This window comes from Motacilla alba, chromosome 5 (assembly GCF_015832195.1).
Source record: "Motacilla alba alba isolate MOTALB_02 chromosome 5, Motacilla_alba_V1.0_pri, whole genome shotgun sequence".
Lineage (NCBI taxonomy): Eukaryota > Metazoa > Chordata > Aves > Passeriformes > Motacillidae > Motacilla > Motacilla alba.
The window spans coordinates 47,284,961-47,304,903 of NC_052020.1; the positions used below are offsets into that span (position 1 = coordinate 47,284,961).

At 39.5% G+C, this 19,943-nt stretch overlaps 1 protein-coding gene and 1 long non-coding RNA gene across 2 annotated transcripts; one reads left to right on the forward strand and one right to left on the reverse strand.

Annotated features, from left to right (window-relative positions):
- Positions 1–4,418: 4,418 nt before the first annotated feature.
- On the reverse strand, positions 4,419–11,082 carry LOC119701990 (serine protease inhibitor 2.1-like). The gene is made up of 5 exons (XM_038139329.1): positions 10,951–11,082; positions 7,549–8,211; positions 6,433–6,703; positions 5,638–5,785; positions 4,419–4,824 (listed from the first exon to the last, which is right to left on the reverse strand). Exons 2-5 carry the CDS (start codon positions 8,192–8,194, stop codon positions 4,630–4,632), a joined length of 1,260 nt encoding a protein of 419 aa, XP_037995257.1. The 5' UTR covers positions 8,195–8,211; positions 10,951–11,082; the 3' UTR covers positions 4,419–4,629.
- Positions 11,083–11,216: 134 nt separating this feature from the next.
- LOC119701992 lies at positions 11,217–17,032 on the forward strand. The gene is made up of 3 exons (XR_005257216.1): positions 11,217–11,378; positions 14,294–14,427; positions 14,704–17,032. It is a non-coding gene; the product is annotated as an uncharacterized LOC119701992 (long non-coding RNA).
- The last annotated feature ends 2,911 nt before the right edge of the window (positions 17,033–19,943 follow it).

Here is a 19,943-nt window from a genome sequence, read left to right on the forward strand (position 1 = left end):
TTCAAGGCATTCCAGATACCAGGGCTGAGACTCAAATTGCACAGCTGGGAGCAAGAAAGTCAAAAGTACTGGTAGCATCTGAACAGCAGAGTTTATGTAAGCAACTGGTGCTTCTGTAACTATCCAAATGCTCTGTGCCTTTTGGCATTGTCAGCACCTTTCATTATTGCTGAAAGGAACACACTGCAGTGACCCTGCAATTCCACTGCTTCACGTTTTGTTACAACATTCTACATGGACTCTGCCATGTGGCAAAGTAAACAGTGTTACTGACAGAAGATGTCCTGTCATCAAGCAGAGTCCCACTGGACCATAAACAAGGTCAGACAGAACAAACTTACAGTCTCCCACATGGCTCATAGGCTGCCAGGAGAAGTTTGGCACTCAGGTCTGCTGGGGCACAGCTAGGCTGCCTTCCAGAGACCCATCCCTCTGGGTCTGTTTTCCCTCACAGAGGCTCTCAGCTGGGCTAAACTCTTTCTAGGTAAGTCCTTTTTCTCATAACTTCCCATAAGTGTGTCAGATCATGGCTCACAGACCCACAGCAGGCCATTTATGTTGGATGTTTATGATAGGTGGTCACATGCTTCACTGTAAACTGTATTATCCCCTTCTGCTGACTCTCACTGCAGGACGTCAGGTGGATTAGGTTATAAAGGTTACAACCTTTAGCTTATAAAGAAAGTCTAGTTTTCTTTCAAGGCTTAGTTTGGATCCAGCTGCTCCATAGGCTGCAAGAATGCATGAGTGACAATTGTAGAGGAATAAAAACATATCCAGATGAATGAGAGGCACCATAAACACAGGTGTTTACCACAAATTAAATACACAGTCCCTGAATGAAAATTTTAGCTGTTTGTGTCCATCAGAATCCTTTCTTTTTTGTCTACCTTTAATAACACTAATAGAATGAAAAGGGCTCCCTATCACATATTAAGACAAAAGAAAGCTGCAAAGACAAATGATGCAAAGTAGACCAAGACAGATTTTCTTGGAATTAGGAAAAAAATACTCCATCTCCTTACACAAGCTTTCCAGAATGTCCAGTTCCTAAAGAATATTGTCAGAACTGTGCTGAGAGTAACATCGGCAAGGTATGTTCAGTGCCCAGACTCTGTAGACCTTCATACTGTGAACTGTAGGCATTTTTCTGCTTTTGGTGTATGTTTGGCACAAGATTTATTAGTTTCCTGTCCCCTAAACACCACTTTCTTCCAGAGGGATTTAGGATGATCCCTTTTCCTACCCCTGCTCCGTGCCACAATTCAGGTCAACCTGAATGTCTAGAGCATGAAGTTGCTCATCTAGAGGATAACTGTAGAGATGCCCCACAGCTTGGCAGACGAGTCCCAAACCAGCATTCAGAGGTATCTATCCCATTTTATACTTTTGCTAGTAACAGCCATTTTTCACAGACCAGTAGGGAAACTACCAATGCAGCTGTTGTCCTGCCACCTTAAACCCAAAGGCCTGGGAGGTAGATGGGGAAGGAAGTTGCTCTGTGTGTGATTTCCCAAAGCTTTTGCTCTGCCCTAGCAGCTATGGGATTTTTCCTAATTTCTTTCCCTTTAGCAACAGGCCAACAACCTGTTTTTCTGCCACTACACTCTGACAAAAATCTCGTGGCTCTGATAAAAATCTCACCATCCTACCTTCTAATCAGTCATGGTGCACAGATTTATCTGGATGGGATCTCACGGGAGCAGCTCCCAGCTCCTGTTGAGTTTGTGCAGGCACCACAGAGCTGGCTGCCTCACACCTCGACAAGTTCTCACTGATCTTAACTCTGTAAAAGCCGCTGCTTTGTGCAGAGGTGTGGTCTCTGCCTGTCCCCTGAGTGATGCCATCTTGCCTCATGAGAGCAATAGCTCAGGGCTTCCATTGAGTTCTTGCCACTTGGAGCAAAGGGAGCAATCATACAAGGAAGCAATCTCCAAGTCCCTCTGAGTCAGAAGCACAGCTCCCCATACACCAACCCAATCCTAGAAACACCGATGGGTCCCTGTAAAGCACCCTGTCTGTGTAAGGTGGGCCAAGTTTGGGAGAACAGGTCAGAAGGCCAGAGAGATGTCAGGGGTGGGGAGCTTATTTCTTGATTTGGGGCTTTCACTACCTTTGCAGCGCTCAAAACAGATCACTGTAGAAATGAGCAGTGTACATTCAGAAGCCTCATCTTCCTAGGGATGGAGACTCAACTCCACTTGCAAAAATATATCCAGGATCAATGTGCAATGGCATGAGAGCAGTGCAGTGAGATAAAAGCCGTCAAAGTTAGCCTCTCTTTGAGGCAGCAGCTGTGCAATGGTGCCTCAAGGTTTGCTACAGAGTTTAGCCCCAGTGCTCCACTGCAAGAAGAGTGGGTCATCTACAGACCCACAACAGCAAGAAAGTGTTTAGATATTTCTTGAAAACAAGTTTTACCCAAATGGACACATAAAGAGAGAATGTGAAGAATCACAATTTCTATATGAGAAAAGTTGCACTCATTTAACAGCTTTAAGACATATTTTAGTGATATCTGCTATGTTAGTAAGAGTGTTCCAAAACCAAAGGTGTTCATTGTTTTTAAGAGATTTATAGAATGGCATAAGAGGCTGGAGTAATTCCTTAAGTGATATACTTAAATAGCACTGTATATTTTATTGATTATCCACAGCTGATCAATTATACATGAATGACATTTTTTCACAGACTATTCTTTGACAGTTTATGCTATGCCTATTGTCACTGTCTCTTAAAGTTTTTTGCTGACCTTGTGGAGTACAAAGAGGCACTTGAAGTAAGGGCTACATCAGAATAAATTTATTTTTTCAGGGATTATTCTCTTTCTTTTTTGTCAAAGATTTCTTAAGATGTCCTAGGCAAAGAGCTGGAATGTGAGAAAGAACAGGTTGATTGAGGATAAATAGCAGCCTAGGCAGCAAAGAGTGATTGATGTAATGAGAAAAGGACTCTGTAGAGATCAGATCAGGTGAATACTGAATGACAAGAGTTGTTACCTATTGTGATAAAACTTTTGGTGAGTAATACAGAACTCAATGAAGGACAAAACTCCTTTGCAGAGATAATTGATTTTTAAATATAGCAACATACTTAAGAAAAATTTATATTCTGTGGAAAATTTGGAATATGTATTAATATGTTGAATTGTTGTGGTGGTTTGATCCTGGTTGGATCAAAATGCCCACTAAAGTCCTTCCATCACTCCTTTCCTCAACTGGAAAATGTGGAGAAAATCAAATGAAAGGTTCATGAGTAGAGATAAGGATAGGGAGAGATCACAAACTGATTACTGTCACAGGCAAAATAGACTTGACTTGGAGAAATTAATTGAATTTATTAGCAATCAAAACCAGGGCAGGATAATGAGAAGTAAAACAAATCTTAAAAACACCTTTGCCCCAGCTCAGGGAGGAGGGCCATAAGGCTCATGGCCAGTTCATCACATGGTTCTGCTGCTGCTTCCTCCTCAGGGAGTGGAGTCTTCCCCCTGCTCCTGTGTGGGGTCCCTCACACAGGAGACAGTCCTCCACAAACTTCTCCAGCTTGAGTCCTTCCCATCAACTACAGCTTTTTATGAACTGCTCTAGTGTGGGTCCCTTCCACAGGATGCAGTCCTTCAGCCACAGGCTGCTCCATTGTGGGTCCCTTCCAGAGGATGCAGTCCTTCAGGCCCCGGCTGCTCCATCGTGGGTCCCTTCCACAGGATGCAGTCCTTCAGGCACAGGCTGCTCCATTGTGGGTCCCTTCCAGAGGATGCAGTCCTTCAGGCCCCGGCTGCTCCATCGTGGGTCCCTTCCACAGGATGCAGTCCTTCAGGCCCCGGCTGCTCCAGCACGGGTCCCCCACGTGGTCACAAGTCCAGGCAGCAAACCTGCTCTAGAGTGGGCTCCTCTCTCCATGGGTCTACAGGTCCTGCCAGGAGCCTGCTCCTGGGTGGGCTTCCCATGGGGTCACAGCTTTCTTTTGGACATCTACCTACTCCTGAGTGGGCCTCCTCCATGGGCTGTAGGTGGATCTCAGCTCTCCCCTGGATCTCCATGGGCTGCATGGTGACAGCTGCTCACCATGGGCTGCACCACAGCCTGCAGGTGGATCTTTGCTTTTGCACCTGAAGCACCTCCTCCTCTAGTTCTTCACTGACCTTGGTGTCTGGAGGATGATTTCCATCATTTATTCTCACTCTGCACTCCTCTGGCCTCAATAACTTCTGCAAAATAACTCTATTCCTTTCTCAAATATGTTACCACAGAGGTGTTACTATCATTCCTGATTGGCTCAGCCTTCAGCAGCAGCAGTTCCATCTTGGAGCTGGCTAGCAGTAGCTCTGTCTGATATGGGGGAAGTTTCTATAGGCCCCCTATAGGCCCCCACACAGGCCGCTACCAAAATCTTGCCATGCAAACCCAATACAATTATTCAACTGGGAAAAATGTCACATTTAAAAAGTGTCACTTGATGGTGATTTTTTACAATGTTTTTTCTTATTAATTTGATAAGAAAATTTCTCATTTACTTCTGAATATCCCTCAATCAGAGAATAGTTAGCAGCACTACCTAGGCCAAAACTGCAAGTGCTGCAGCCATTATAACGCACACCCAATATCAGTGTGACAAATAACCCAGCTATTACTCCTTAGTAGGATCAACAATTTTCCCCATGAAGAGTGTGGTGCCAGTTTGTTTGTCAGAGATCAAAATAAGGAAGGGCTTGTTGAATTTGATGGTACGAGAAGTATAGGAAACTCTGGTAAAGATTATGGCAGTGGCTCCTGCAGCTTCAGTTCCAGCCTCATCAACTTCCAGCAAGGCCTTGTGAATTGCCTGCACAGAATAGGAGAATATAAACTGTGGTTTATATATGGGACAGGAAGCAGGAATAAAATAAATTATCTTCTGGAACATTTAGGAGAAGAAAGGAGTAATAAATCCAGTAGATGAAATTTTATTGTGTGATACATCTCCAACAGTTTGAAACAGGAGTATTGTATATGCCAGGACTGAGCGAGGAGGGCCAAAATTACCATGGACAGACTGAAATGCATTCTCACCAGTGCTGAGTGGGATAAAAATAGCCCATGTACAAGGTAGTTTAATTTCTTAGATGGATTGGACTTCTACCAGCAACATTTTCTCTTATTTCAAGGTTAACTAAAAACTGTTATTTAAATGCTAATATGGGTCAGTATTTGACATTTTTAGCATTAAATCATAGCTCAAACTGTCACAGTCAAATTCTGTGACTGCAAACTGGAGATTTCCTGAAAACTTTGGGAATATTAAAAATTGAGTATTAATCAACACAAATATCATAGTGAGCTCCTCATTTGTAATTTACAAATGACACAACTTCATGTAAGCTATTACATTCCAGTGCAAATAAGTTATTTAAAATGTTGCCCAATTTCTCTATGTATTTAATATCCAGCTTTTTAGTAACAGCATTAAAGTAATACAAAATTGAGCTGGCAGATTCTTTCTGTAAAAAAGCAGAATTACTGAGCTAGCCCCTACATGGCATTGTGAGTTTTACTGACATCCTCAGTAATATAAAGAGGGAAATAAAGTCTTTAAAAATCCCAGACACAACTGATCAAAACAACCAACCACCACCCATCACCAGCTCTGTCTACTTACTTGTGAAACCTGGAGATTGTGGTTGCCACTAATTCCAGACAGATCAGCATTACCTGAGAACACTTCAGTAATGCCCATTTGCTCAAACAGGGTTTTAACATCGTAAGACCCGCTAATAGAAAACTTTGGTAACTGCAGATTTAATCTCCTGTTGATCAAAGAAAACAAAAGAGCAGTGAGCCCTTGGAGCCTCTTTACAGCCAGCAGGGTGTATGCAACTCGGCAACACTTGAAAGCATTCTTTTGATTGCGAATTTGTTTGATGGTAGTCTTTGTATTCCTTGAGCAATTTTGGCTTCCCAAGAGATGCCCCATCTTCTTGTATTTACATTGTCTATTTGATTTTGGGAAAATAATCAAATTTGTTCATTGTTGCTCTTTCATCACGGTGCCACATGAGCAGCTATTAGAGATTTTTGGCTAAAGGGTCAGGGAGTAAGCAGACAGTGATCTGCTGGACAGTGGGAAGCCTAAAGTAAGGGAAAAGGAGGATAAAATCTAAGACATGGTGAAGGAAATGAATTGTGTTAACACCATGAAAGAAGAGGTAAGGAGTCAAAACGTAGCCAAGCAAGTTTTGATGCAGCTGTTACAATGCTGTGATCCCTTCTGTCAGGTCACAGACCCTGCAGTTTCTTAGTGATTGCTCTGCTCTGACTCATTTGGGGAACTGCTTAAAACTTCCCTTTATGAAATCAGGACATTATGTCCGGTAGGAAGTGATTGGCAATTGGCATTTTCCCTTAAAGAGAGTGATGTGTGCTCAAATATAGCAATCCATATACTTAAAGTTACCTGGTCGCAAGTTTGCTATCCCATTTACAAACCGTTTCCTTGGAGAGAGCATCTTCCACTTGCTTCATCTTTCCATCATCAGGCAGAATAAGCAATGCTCGTGCAGTGCCCTGGTAAGGCAGCTCTACCACCACACAGGAGAGATCCTGGTCATAGTAAACATTTGAGATACCATCATGCTGCATCATGTTGACTCTGACAGATGTATTTGGGTTCACAAAAAAATCATCCTCGTACGTGCGCAGGGGATCGAAAGACTTTTCCCAGGCAGCTAATGGGGAAAAAGAGATGTTGTTGCACTCAAATGTGAAGATCATGAAGAATGGCTCATCTAAATTAGACCAGCTTTAATGTAAGACACTGGAGGTATATTGATGGATGAAGAGGCTCACTAAATCACTTCTACCTCCTCCATAACACACAATAAAGCATTCCAGCTGTGCAGTAAGCTCATCATATTTTGTGTGCACATGTCATGTCTTACTGAAGAACAACAAAAGGCTGATGACCAGCTGAGAGTCCTTCTTCAACTGTAAGCCTTTATAATGCCTTTCATGCCATTTAAAAGCAATCACTTAATCATTCAGTCCCAGGACCTTCTTATGCCTTTTCTGTTAGGCCATACACTATACAAGCTGACTGCACTCGGCCTGGTGTAGAATTCATCTGCAATTAAAGAGTCCTAACATTTGAGCAAGGCTCCAGAAGCACAGACCCTCAAGATGTTATGTCCCAGATTTTCATGCAGAGCACCAAGTAGATCTACCATAAAGCTGGGGTCGCTGTGCAGGGATGTCAGTCCACCAAGTCTGATTGGCATGTATAGTCAGCATAGAGATCTTGGACAAATCTTTAGTCATTATGGCCTCAAACAGTGACACTATGTGTATCCTTTTCTGTCCACAGCTTTCAAGCAAATTGAGTCAAAACCAGAAAAACAGTATTTCTCAACAATCAGATACTCTGCATTTGGCCAGATCTAATCTTTACTTGAAAGATCCTGCACAGTTTAGCTCTTTCCTAAATTGTCACTCTGATAACAAGTCATCACAAGTTCCCTAAAATTTTTATTTTGTATCAAAACTATCTGTTGAAATATTATGTTAAGAATCTTACCTTTAAAGTAAATATAATTAACAAGAACCAGTACAGTACTTGGATCAAGATGACCAACTAATTCAGGAATTTTCCCCTTGGTTTTCTCCTCTACATATTTATTGATTTGCTTTGTAGCTTCTTCTGGTTTATGAAAATCACTGGAGAAAACATCTGCATCATAAAATTCTTTGGTATTTTGTAAAAATGACTTCTGTGGTTCATACCCAGTAGCTGTAAAAAGGGCATTCCCTATATTTAATGTGATATTAACATCAGCACAGTTCAGTACTGACAAAATTTTGTGAAAACTCTCATGTACATCATGTGTGCGAGTCTCAGTCAGGTCATCAAAGCCCAGTCCTTCAAAAATCTGAGAGAGAGTTGTTGATTTAGCACCAACAGCCAGCATGGCAAAGGCAGTGGAGATGCTCAAAGGAGAGAAGAACACATTTTTATCAGCTTCTTTTGATGAAGCCTGTTTGTAAAATCTAAATACAAAATCTGCATAGTTAGAGCCTTTCTTGTCACAGCTATATATTAATAAATTTTCTCTTCCATCCTGCAGATTAGTATTGTTGACTTCATGGCAAATGTCTTCAGGGCAGCAATGGGTTGCAGCACAAAAAACAGCAAGGAGTAAACACAGGCACAGGAGACACTTCATCTTCTTTTCAAATTATTCTGTCACAAAATAAACAGTCATTAAATGAGCAGATGGTAATGATGTGCTTGGTAGTAAGAAATAATGAATAGCTTGTTAGCACAAATGTTGCATAGTTCAACTGTAAATATCTATGTACATAGCTAGCTTAAAGTTCTCATGGGCACAATGTCAAATTTATTTAACAAATTCTAATAAATTACAGATTAAAATGTCAGGCATAAGAAAGTCATAATACTCCATGGTAACTGCTCTGCTTTTTTCCACTGGCCATGAAAATATGAAGCTACAGTCCGTAAAAATCTTTGTTAACAATGACATTATCTTCCCAAAACACTGTCTTCTATAGGGTACATCTAAACATACAAGTTATTGCAAGGTAAGACAGGGTGTGGGTTTCAAAGACGTCAGATATTCCACAGCACCTGCCCAAAAGCAATTTGATATATGTAAGGAAATATGAGGCAGCTCACTACTCACTGGGACTGAGTAAATTCCCTCACTTTCCTCAGGGCAGCAGCACATGGACAAAGAGCTATCATGGACTATCCTGTTCTTGTTAAATTCACACCCCTGTTTACTTCATGGTTACTTACTCAGGTGGCCAGTTACTGGCCAAAGCTGATAAGTGACGGAAGAAGGTCAACTACATGAACTCCAAAGCAAAAGCCTGGAGCATCCTGTGCCATGACAGCAGTGCACAGAGAGGTGGGCACAATGACATGTGGCATGCAGCAGGTTTGTGTCAGATAACGAGGTGCATGTTTGGAATGAAGGAATCTTCCTTTTGAGGGACCTGCAACAATTGTTTGTAACTTCTTAAATGATGGTGTGCCCCTCACCATGGGTTAACCTGCATGGGATGTGGGGAGGACCTGGGTCAAAGAGGGAGAGATGCACTCATCCCATTTGGATGTAATCTCATCCAAGATTAATTCCCTTGGAGATTACAAGTTTCTTCATTATGCTAGTTCTCCTAGAGCTGACATGATATACTTCACATGAGCCACCTGCTCTCCTCACGGGCTGGAACAAATCTCTGGTTTACTGAATTCAGTTCCCTGCAGTTCTGGGGAGGCATCTCATCTCTCTTCAGAACTCTAACAAGCTATCAATGAAAATAAGCTTTTTGTCCTCACATACTCAGCATGAAAAAATTTCTAGAACTTTTCTACTGTCATGGGTCCTCTTCTGGTTTCCAGCCGATACAGCCTATTTATAGCTTTTTCTTTCAGGGGTGTATTTTCCCATGTCTGTGGTAAAGTTCTCTTGGTCCTACATTCAATCCTAGATGTGAAAGATGACTGTATGTACTATCTAAAGATTTAGAGTTTCTGATGGCAGCCCAAGTTTAAGGATTCTTGGTGATTAACCAATTGTTTTATTTTTGTATTGATGGCCTATAGACAGCTGTGTGTTCTCATATTTGCTAGGATCTGGGTGTACTGACTCTGCCTGAGATCAGCCAGGGCCCACTGCAGTGACCTGCAGTAACAAGTGGTAACACTAAATTTGAATTTCCTTAAAACAAAAGATGGCATATGGCCCTAGATGGGAATATGATAAGACTATTTTCAGATAACTTTTAAGCAAAACTCTACCTCTTTTTCATAGCCAAAAGCAAAAAAAAAAAAAAAAAACCAACAAAAAAAAAACCAAAAAACAAAACAAAACAACAAAAAAACCCCCCCAAACAACCCTTACATACTGTGAAAAAAAAAGAAAAGAAATAATACAGTACAAAAGGTGTTTCAAAAGTATTTCATGTAAAACATGTCATGGTCTGTTTTTCTCTAGTTATTTGAGATATTGGACACTTAAGTGAGAAAGAAAAAAATAATTTTAATTCCTGTGTCCATATTGAGCTTAGCCCAAATTTTAAAGAATTTCTGAAACAGAGAGTATGGTTTGGGTTTTTTTTTTTCTGCAGCAAACTTATATTAGGCATGTTTCTAACTTCTGCTGTAACAAATCAGTTAAAAAAATTCTCTGTTACCATAACTATCTACAGAAATCTAAAAGAAGTCCTTCTATCAAAAACTGGAAAACACTGACTATTGTCATCAAGTTTTCCTCATGTACTTTTTCCTCTCAGAGATGAAAACCATGTTAATTTCAACATTTTGAGACTGGAAAATTTCTGACACCAGTATTTTTGTTAACATTTCAAAGCTGAAGAAATTGTAAAGGCTTTGTTAAATCTGGAAGTGCTTTTAATGCAAATTAGAAATTCAGAAAAAAATTTTCTTCCAGACCACATATTATTTGTCTATGGGAGGAAAAGCGGCAATTAAATTTAAATTGTGGCCTTCCACCTTACCCCCTACACTCAGCCCAGTCCTAATTAAAGAGCTTGGCCTTAGCAATTCAATTGTTGCTTTATAAATTAAGTCACCAGAAGAGTTTTTAAATTGGACCTGGTTGTTCAGTCACTAGTGGGATTATACTAATTTTGAGTCACTGTGAAGGCTGTTTCCAACCTGAAAGGTGATTACATCAGTATTCTCTTTTAACAAGTACTTAATAAGTCACCATGACTTCAAAGGGTTTTTTAGCTTGATTTCAGTCTAAGCATATTTCCCCAGAACAGCAGGTCCCACTGGTCCCTTGCACATCTGCTTGGTTAATATTTCATTGCAACATCCACACAGAAACAAATCACAAACAGAGAAATTAAATTAACCTGATATTAAAGTTCCACTTACTGCAGAAAGCATCATCTCCAACTCTCTAAAAAAAAAAGTGTGCGTAGTACTTACAAAATCAGAAGCCCTGTTGCACTCAGCTGACCATACTGTTCCCCACGCTGTTACTTGTTCTGCTTTATCATCTTCTGCTTAATTAGAGATGTTAAACATTACACAGACCTGATAAAAATTAGAGCCAACCAAAAAAAAGGAGGAAACAAAGCAAATATTGATGAAACAGGGTTTGCAAGGATCATCTCTGTTATTCAGCCAAAGAAGCTGACAATCTTCAGCTGTTTCAATAGTAGCTGTGACATCCTCTCTGTTGCCTCTGACCATCTGGAGGAGCTTAAGTGCAAATGTGTGATCAGGACCCTACTGGAAACCAGGAGATTGTGCCTGGAATCACTAGGAACAGGTGTTAACTCTCGGTGCCAGAAGTCAGACCTTCTGTGTTGTGATGAAGCACACATGGAGCTGACAGCCACGTATCACATCAGGTTGGTGCTCTTCCAAAATCTACCCAGAGACAAATCTTCTGCATGATCCTCAGTCTGTATATGGAGGACAAAGTAATTGCTTGTACCTTCTCACTCTGTCACTTAATACCACTGAGGGGGTATGTGATAGACAGGATTCCATGATAGATGTCGCACCCTGGCGGATGTGGTCCCTTCATCTTTCTCAGTTCTGTGTGCATCTCAGTTCCTGTCTTGGGTAGGAGTACAAGTGGTGGGAATACAAGAAGCAGGCTGTTTACTCCCACATGTTGGCATACTCCGTGTGCTCACCCACTTCTCACTCTCCTTGCCCTCTCACACACTTTTAAATTGTTCAAATGAAAACAAGTGCTGTTTGTTTCTATTACCTTTTCCCAATGGGACTGAAATGCTGATGGATCAGGATGACTGAATTTTTCCAGTTAACAATAAAGACCATGATTGAGTGGTGACATAAAATATATTTCCCCATTTGTGATGACTCTTTTCTTTGTACTTGTTTACTCACATGTGTAATTTTGTTGTTACAAACATGGATAAACATGGAGACAGAACATAGATAAACATTGTCTGGACACTCCCCTTCTTTGTTTTCCTCTATATTTCCTCCACTCTCCCCCTCCCCCCTTCCCTTTTTACTTGCTCCTTCTAACTCTGGCTTTAAAGAGCACAAACAGAGATTATTTTACTCATCAAAGCCCAAGTGAATAACAGGTCATGGTGGTCAAAGACAAACTGTATTACAAAATGGTTATAAGCCTCTTGTTTTCTCTTTCATTTGTGATGCCTTGTAATTACTGTTTTGTTTTTAATAATGTTAAGCTAAACTTTAACAAGGCATTTCCTTACCATTTCATTGTAGCAGCAGAAATAAGGTACTACAGCAGCTTGAAACTAAAACGATGAGCAGACAGACGCATGCATGCCAGGTGTACCACAAGCCATTACAGTCCCACCTCCCTGCTGACCACAGTTTCAACTCTAAGTCATGAAACCATGTTAACCAGCTTCATACTGATCATTTGTCTAATTAACTAGATCTTTTACTCTACTATTTATTTTTTGTAGGAATGAAAGTACAGAACATGGAAATAACAAAATAGATGTGTTTTATTCCTTCTGATAATTAAAACCATGACAAAGTCTACATTGCCTGAGTCCATGTTACTGCTCTATAGTTCATGTAGGTCAGTTTCTACACCACACCCCCGCTCACATTTTGATGTCTTTAGAAGAAATAGAGCCATATATTAATTTCATGCATTTCCTAATACCTTGAAACATTTTTCAGACAGTTTGTTTTGTTTTGAATAGAACATTCCAAAGCAAGTTTAAAGAGTTCTTAATTAGCCATTAACTGGTATATTCAGTGACAAGACAATCACTCAACTTGTCCAGTGTTCTTCTTATGCTTCTATACCTTAGGTAAGGAAATTAGAGTTTTTGTGTCAATTTAGCAGCAATAAAACTCTTCTGGAATTATGGCTCATAAATACAAAAGTTACTTAAAATATAAAAAAAATATACCAATAATTCTATTACGTCATAACTTAAAGACTTTAGTGTAAAGAATACAGACTACAAGCATATTGACAATGCAGCAATATGAAGGAAATGGAGTATGGAATGAGAAAGGAGCTGGACACTGCCTTCCCCTCCATTTCTTTGCTGGTAGCCTTGAATTATGTTATAGTCTTTGGGAAGGATCAGGCACTCAGAGTGCAGGAAAATTGCTAAGATTGGAGATGTATGCTTATCTGGTGAATTATGTTTTTTCTGGTATAGATGAGGTATATAATGAAGAATAAAGGCCCAATCTGCTCATAGTGGTCATACCATGGTTTCAATACTTCTTGGAGAATCTCCTCTACTGTCCTGTCAGAAAGACAAAAATCAGTAGTTTAGAAAGGGACTGTGAAATTAGGATGAAATATAGTCTATATACAGTGAAGAAAATTTGCACAAGGAGGGGTAAGTTCTGCTCACAGAACTTTTTTTCATTTGAATTAGCATCATTCATATGAACTAAGTAGAGAAGAGGAACGAGAATTTAAAAACAAATTACCAATGGCAATGACCAATAGTGAACACTCATCATAATTTTTCAGTTGGAAAACCAATTTCAGTTGCAAACTATACCCTGAAATGTAGCAGGTGTGTTACATGTATGGTGCGCCAGTAACAGCTGAACACCTGAATCCCATATTGCTGCTTTAGTGTGTGCAGGTTGGTGGGTATGACACAGGAACCATAATCTCCTATAAAAGGGGTAGGAGAGTAGGCAAATTGCTCGAACATTAGAAGCCTTTATTTAGGCCCCAGAATCTTTCAAAAGAAGACTGATTTTTCATTATTTTTACAGGTAACAGCTTTACCATGGATTTTCTTTTCAGACCTCAGTATTTCTGTAACACTAATATTAGTAATGAAAGAGCTACCAAGATTTTAATATCTGGATCTAAGATATTGTGAAAGAATAGTATGCATTCTGTTTTCTGTTCTTTCTAACCGCCAAAATAGATGACAAAATAATCTTATTGACCATAAAGGTCTCCAATAATGTCTTTCATTGGCCAAGTACTGTTCAGCATACAGGAATGATTTCAGATAGGAATGGACCACCTGATGAGAGAATCAGTGGACTGAAAATTCAGGATAGATGGCAATCTCTGCTGAGCAGCTCAGTTTTGGCCATGGGAACATCACTAACACTAATAGGCTTCAGTTTTCTCACTTTTAAGATAAAAATGACACTTCTAACTTCCTCACTGAGATCAGATTATGTGAAAATAAAAAATTACTTTCAAAGGTCTTGAGCATTACTTTAGTTCTTTATTGAGTTTAATGAAGACAGGATCATTTTTATCAGTTTTATTGCATGACATTTTCCATATTTTATTCTTCCTTGGTAACAGTGATACATAATTTGAAAATCTGTGGTCCGCAGGATGCAGCTTTATACAGCTTCAAAGTGAAACTCGAAATTTTCCTCAATTGCAAGCTTCCATGAAAAGTCCTCTGGGCTTTACATAAAGTGTCTTCTTTCCTGGTAAGCTTAGCACTTGTATTCAAGGGGTGGTAGTTATGAGGTACACTACAGCATGGGGACGGGTGATTAAGCACAGCCAACTATTCTATCAAGTAGTGCACCTGTATGCACCACATGACACTGCATAAGCCAATCCTTTTACCAGATATTTTTCTTTCATATCTAGACAATACAAATATCTGTTGCCAGCACCTACAGTATAAGAGTCATATACAGGAAAAGAGAGAAGGATAAGACCATTGCCCTCACTGAAGTTTGTTTTTTTTTGTCTTTCAGTTTGACCCAAGTATCACACCAGCAATGATTATTTCACCTGAACCTCTTCATCTGTTGCCCATCCAATACTGTGCTTTTAAAATCACATTATTTACCTGTGGTAAGGCACCTAACTCCTGCTCTGACTATGTAAGCTGAGAGAGGAGGGATGGTCAGTCTTCGTGGGTAGCTCTAAGCAGCCAAGAAGCTAAGTTTCTGTAATGTGAACCTGTGACTGAGCAGGGAAGGGAAGGGAAGCAGAAACTCCCAAGTCCCAGCCCAATGCTTTGTAACTACTGGTCTGTCCTTCTTTCCTAATGTTCTTGCGTTGAAGAAAGAAAGGAATTAATCAATTAATTATGGGTTTCCAACAGCAATATAGTACTTAAAATTTTAATAAATGTGTGTCTATACAACATGAAAATATACTTAACAAGAACCATCCCAATGAGTAATCCAAGACTTAAGCAACTAACATTATTCTGAAAGCCATCATTAAAAAGTTCTTCTTCGCCTTCCCATTTGGTCCACTGACCCTGCTATCTGGGACCATCCCATCTGAACTGCTTTCTTTACCTCCTGTGTACTCCTGAGTGGTACTGAATCAAATGTCTACCTTTAATCACACAGCTGATCAAGTTGGTCAAAGTGGATTGAAGTAAACAGTAATGACATTATTCTGTGACTCAGAAGCTCAGCTGTCCAAGTACACCATATGGATTTTGGCTAATGCTCAAAGAAAGGACACAGAAAGTGGTCTTGCAAGCCAGAGTAAATTTACCTTTTTTATTACACCTTGTCAGAACAGCTCTGTTGAAAATGAGGGTACAAACAAAGGAATGTACGAGGGAACAAGTGCAGAGGGGAGGAAGGTTTCAATTTTATTTTGAATGGATATAGAGTAGAATAAATTTTGCTGTGGTCACTGCTTTTAACCATGCTGGGAGAAGATTTAGACCAATACCACATAGCTTTTGAAAATCCTTCTCTAGATCAATATGCAGACAAATTTTAAGAAGCCATTTTTCTATGTAACAACTATTACACAAGCATCTCAAATCTTACTTTCAACAGCAAAACTGTTGGAACTGTAACAAAACTCCCCTAATCCAAACTCGACAATACCCTGTCTGGTGTTGTCTCCTACAAGCTGATATCCTGTGGGACATTCTTTTCCTGCCTTTCATCGCACACAGTCACTTGCAGACCACTCTCATCTTGGCACACCATTCCTCTACCCCTGCTTCCTCCATTTTCTTGGAGAGCAGTGGCAAATAGAGCCTGTTGAAGATTATAGAGGATGGCATACCCAAAGGAGTCCCAGTAAGACCCTTCCTTGAAACTTATCCTCTGAGGTTAAACTGAGGGAGTGGCCGGACTGATTTTCACAGAATACCCAGGTGTCTTTTTGGATAGAGTAGCACAACATTATGGCACTTCTAGGGCTGGGGTCAGAAAGAATGGGGCTCAGCCGTAGAGAGCAGAAAGGTTAATCAGGTCACAAAAACTTCTAGGTGATGATGTCCTGCTCTTAGGTTCATTGATCAGCCAGTGAGAGTATTTTATTTTTCTTGATGATGCAATGTTTTTAAATTAATGCCTTTGGTAGAACTTAAGTGGGTGGGGATTATGAAAACCAGTTTGAACCGGTCTTTGGCCTTTGTGAATGCTCCGACTCTCATACTAATGATGATTGAATTAATCTCTTAACAAACACGTTTGTTTTTCTAATTCGCCTCCACACACTTAATTACTATAGCTGCAAACCCAACACCCAAATATTACAGCAGAGATGGCACTTAGTCTTCCCTGATCTCCGGAAATCTCTCCACTATTGGGATACTTCCTGAAGTAATTTCTGAAGCACAGTGAATAGGGTTTCCTCTCCAGAAACAGAATCCTGGAAGCCAAGACTATGTCTAAGAGGATTCACTGTCTACAATGGAAGATATTTTTTTCCAGCATGTTCTAAACATATTTCTGTTCACAGTTTAGTGTAAAAGTAATTATTTTTACTTCTGCTCTATAGCATTCAGTGGCCAGCCAAAGCTAAGAAGTCCCTAAATCCTTTGAGCTGGAGGCCCCTGCTTATATCTGATGGTAGTGGGGTTTTACCCAAGCTGTAACTTCAGTGTTCTGTTACTTACAACCTACTTCACAAATGCTCAACATTTTTCTGAGAAAATTTCCTAGATTGCACAAGTATCCAGATTCTTCCTGTAGCCCTTAATGTTCCACTCAAAAATCCTTTTTCAGAAAAACTTATTGGAAGTTGTCTGAAAGAGAAGTTTCCATGTAAGAAAGCAGAGTCAAAGAAACCTTAACATTTTCATGAATATTTGACTTAGTCAACATTTTGAAAGAGAAATGATGAAAATGTTCCATGCTAATTTTTATTTTATAAGATAATATGAAGTGAAAAATTAAATGGAAAACAAAATTCAAAATTATTTTAGGCAATTTGCTGAGAATTATAATTTTTGTCATAATTTGTGAAAAATTCAATGTATTGAAATTTTTCTTGAGAGAGAAAGGTAATTTATTTTATATGAAGATAATAAAAATAAGGTACTATGAACATTATTTAAAGGCAATTGTAGAAAAGTCTGACTGGAAAGAAAACAATTGTTTACAGGAAAGTTTCTATCATGCCCTCAATTCTTCAAGTCAGGATGGAAAATCCTCTGCATCAGTTGTAGAGGACCTGAGGAATGAGGATGTCATTATTTTGCACCTCATAGTTTTATTCTCATTTGCTTTTTTTTTTTTTTTTGTGAACTAAAACCAGATTTGGCATATACTCAAAGGAAATAGATGTTGAGGAAAAGCAGTTTAGAACTGGTATACTGAGAACTAATTCTCATTAATAAATAAATTTTATTCAAGTTTGCTTTGGATCTGATGGGAAAAAATGATTACTAATGAGATATTCCCATTTAAAAATATATAAATACATTTGATTGAGAAATAAAAGAACAAAATCAAGAAGCATTAAAAAAGACACATCAGATCTGGTTAGAATCTTTGCGAAGGTTCACTGGTAAATAGCAAGGCATTAATTTGATTGTAAGAAGTATAATTAATGGTTGCAAAAAGAACAAAACTGCAAATATGAAGGCAAATATAAATTGACCTCCTTCAATCATTACAAGTGATAAAAAGACCCTTTTAAACTCAGAAAAACCCACACTTTTTTTTTTCTTTCTTTTTTTTTTTTTTGTAGACAATGCTTTTAAAGTACTGAGTCATATAATTTGGCTTAGATTTTTAGTAATTTCCTACTGAACCATTGAGCTGATAGAAGTGTTGCTGTTAATTGAGGAAATGAAAATGCCCTGAGAGGTCTTGGACAGCCTTGGGCACAGCAAAGGGAAACGAGCACTTAGGCTTTGGCAGTAAATAGGGGCTACACATACACAGTAGAATACATATATTACATATATTGAGTACACAAATGCACAAGCATTCTTTCTTTCCCTTTCTTCACATCTCACACTGTTTGATTTCCTTTTTCTTTGTCACTGAACACAGAAATGACATATTCAGTGGCCTATCCAGCATCACTGCAAAATCTCTGTCCTCAGTGGCAATGACTAACCTGAGACCATCATGCCAAGTATAAACCAAGGGCTTTTCCCCTTGTGTTCTTTGCCTTGTATTTAGTGATTCTCCTCTGATCAGTCGGCCACTGAGTACTGTGAGATCCTTCCCAATGAACAGGGTGAAGCCACCAGAAAAATATGTAATGTCACAATTTATTAAAGTCCCATGTCATCTCTAACTTCTCTGAATAACGCACGCCTGAACTCTATGCTTATAAGGGGTATTCCCTCCCTATTAGTTTATGATTGGTTTAGGTCCTGCCCTGAGGAATTTTATAAGTTTTCAGAAGTATGTGGCATATACCAACCAAGCCATTAGAATATGTGGACATACCAGCTCTTCAAAGAATTCTTTGGCAAAGTGTTCTGGCTACTGCTGTAAAAGATAATAAAATGTTTCTATAAATACAATAGCAATGAGTAGCTAAAGAGAATCTCCATCCTTTATCGGATGCAAGGAGGAAGACCCTGAGATTCTCAGGGCCTTCTTTGTCTCAGTTGTTAATAAAAAGGCCAGCTGTTCACAGGGTACCCAGATGCCTGAGCTGCAAGACAGGCACAGGGGGAAGAATGAAAACCTCATAAACCAAAGGATAATGGTCAGCAACCTCTTGCACCACTTAGACACACACAAGGGTACTGATGGAGCTGGTGGAAGAGCTCATCAAACCACTTTCAATCATTTATCAGCAGTTCTGGCTCACCAGGGAGGTCCCAGACAAATGGAGGTTGGCAAATGGGCTGCCAATCTACAGGAAGGGCCAGAAGGAGGATCTGGGGCATTACAGGACACTCAGCCTGACCTTGGTGCCAGGGAAGGTTATGGAGCAGAGCCTCGTGAGTGCCATGACACAGCATGCAGAGGACAACTGGGTGATCAGGCCCAGCCAGCACAGGTTTATGAGAGGCAGGTGCTACTTGTACTGACTTGACCTCCTTCTCTGACAAGGTGACCAGCTGAGTGAGTGAATGAGGAATGGCTGTGCATGTTGTGTACCTGGACTTTAGTAAAGCCTTTGATACTGTCTCTCAAATATTATTTTGTGGCATTTCCCTCAAAGTTCTCCTTGTCCTTTCTTATTACAGTTTTAATGTTCTGGAATTGTTCTTTTTGGCAAGGGGGCATTTGCTGAGCTGATAGTGACTTCAATTCCTGAAATTTTTCTTCTTAATTCTAGTTCCGTTTTCTTTGTGAATATACTTTTTTATTTCCCCTTTTCAAGTTAGAGTTTCTTGGATTTACTTCCAAATGCATTGCTGTACATTTTTACAGGAATGCAAGCTGCAAGACCTAGTTTTGTCAGAAAACTATCTGTGACCTAGGAAAATCTGCAGTGCCTTTAGATTGATGTAGATTACAAATATCTGTAAGCACCTGAAGAAAGTACCCTGGCAAGGTTTGCTATGGATCCAGTGATGTAGGCAAGTTTAGTACACCTAATTTTCAGTTTGGGAAACACTAAATTTATTTTTTTCTTATTGCCTTGAGTGACATAGATATGAGTTTTTCTTCACTGTGATTTTAATTTGGAAGTGAGTTCCTCTACAAAAAGCTTCTAAGAATTTTTTTTGTTTCCCTGTCCTAATTTATTAAAACACAAAAAGGTATGATATAGATGGCCTGTATTTTGTTTATGGAATAACAGGAACTTCAGCTCA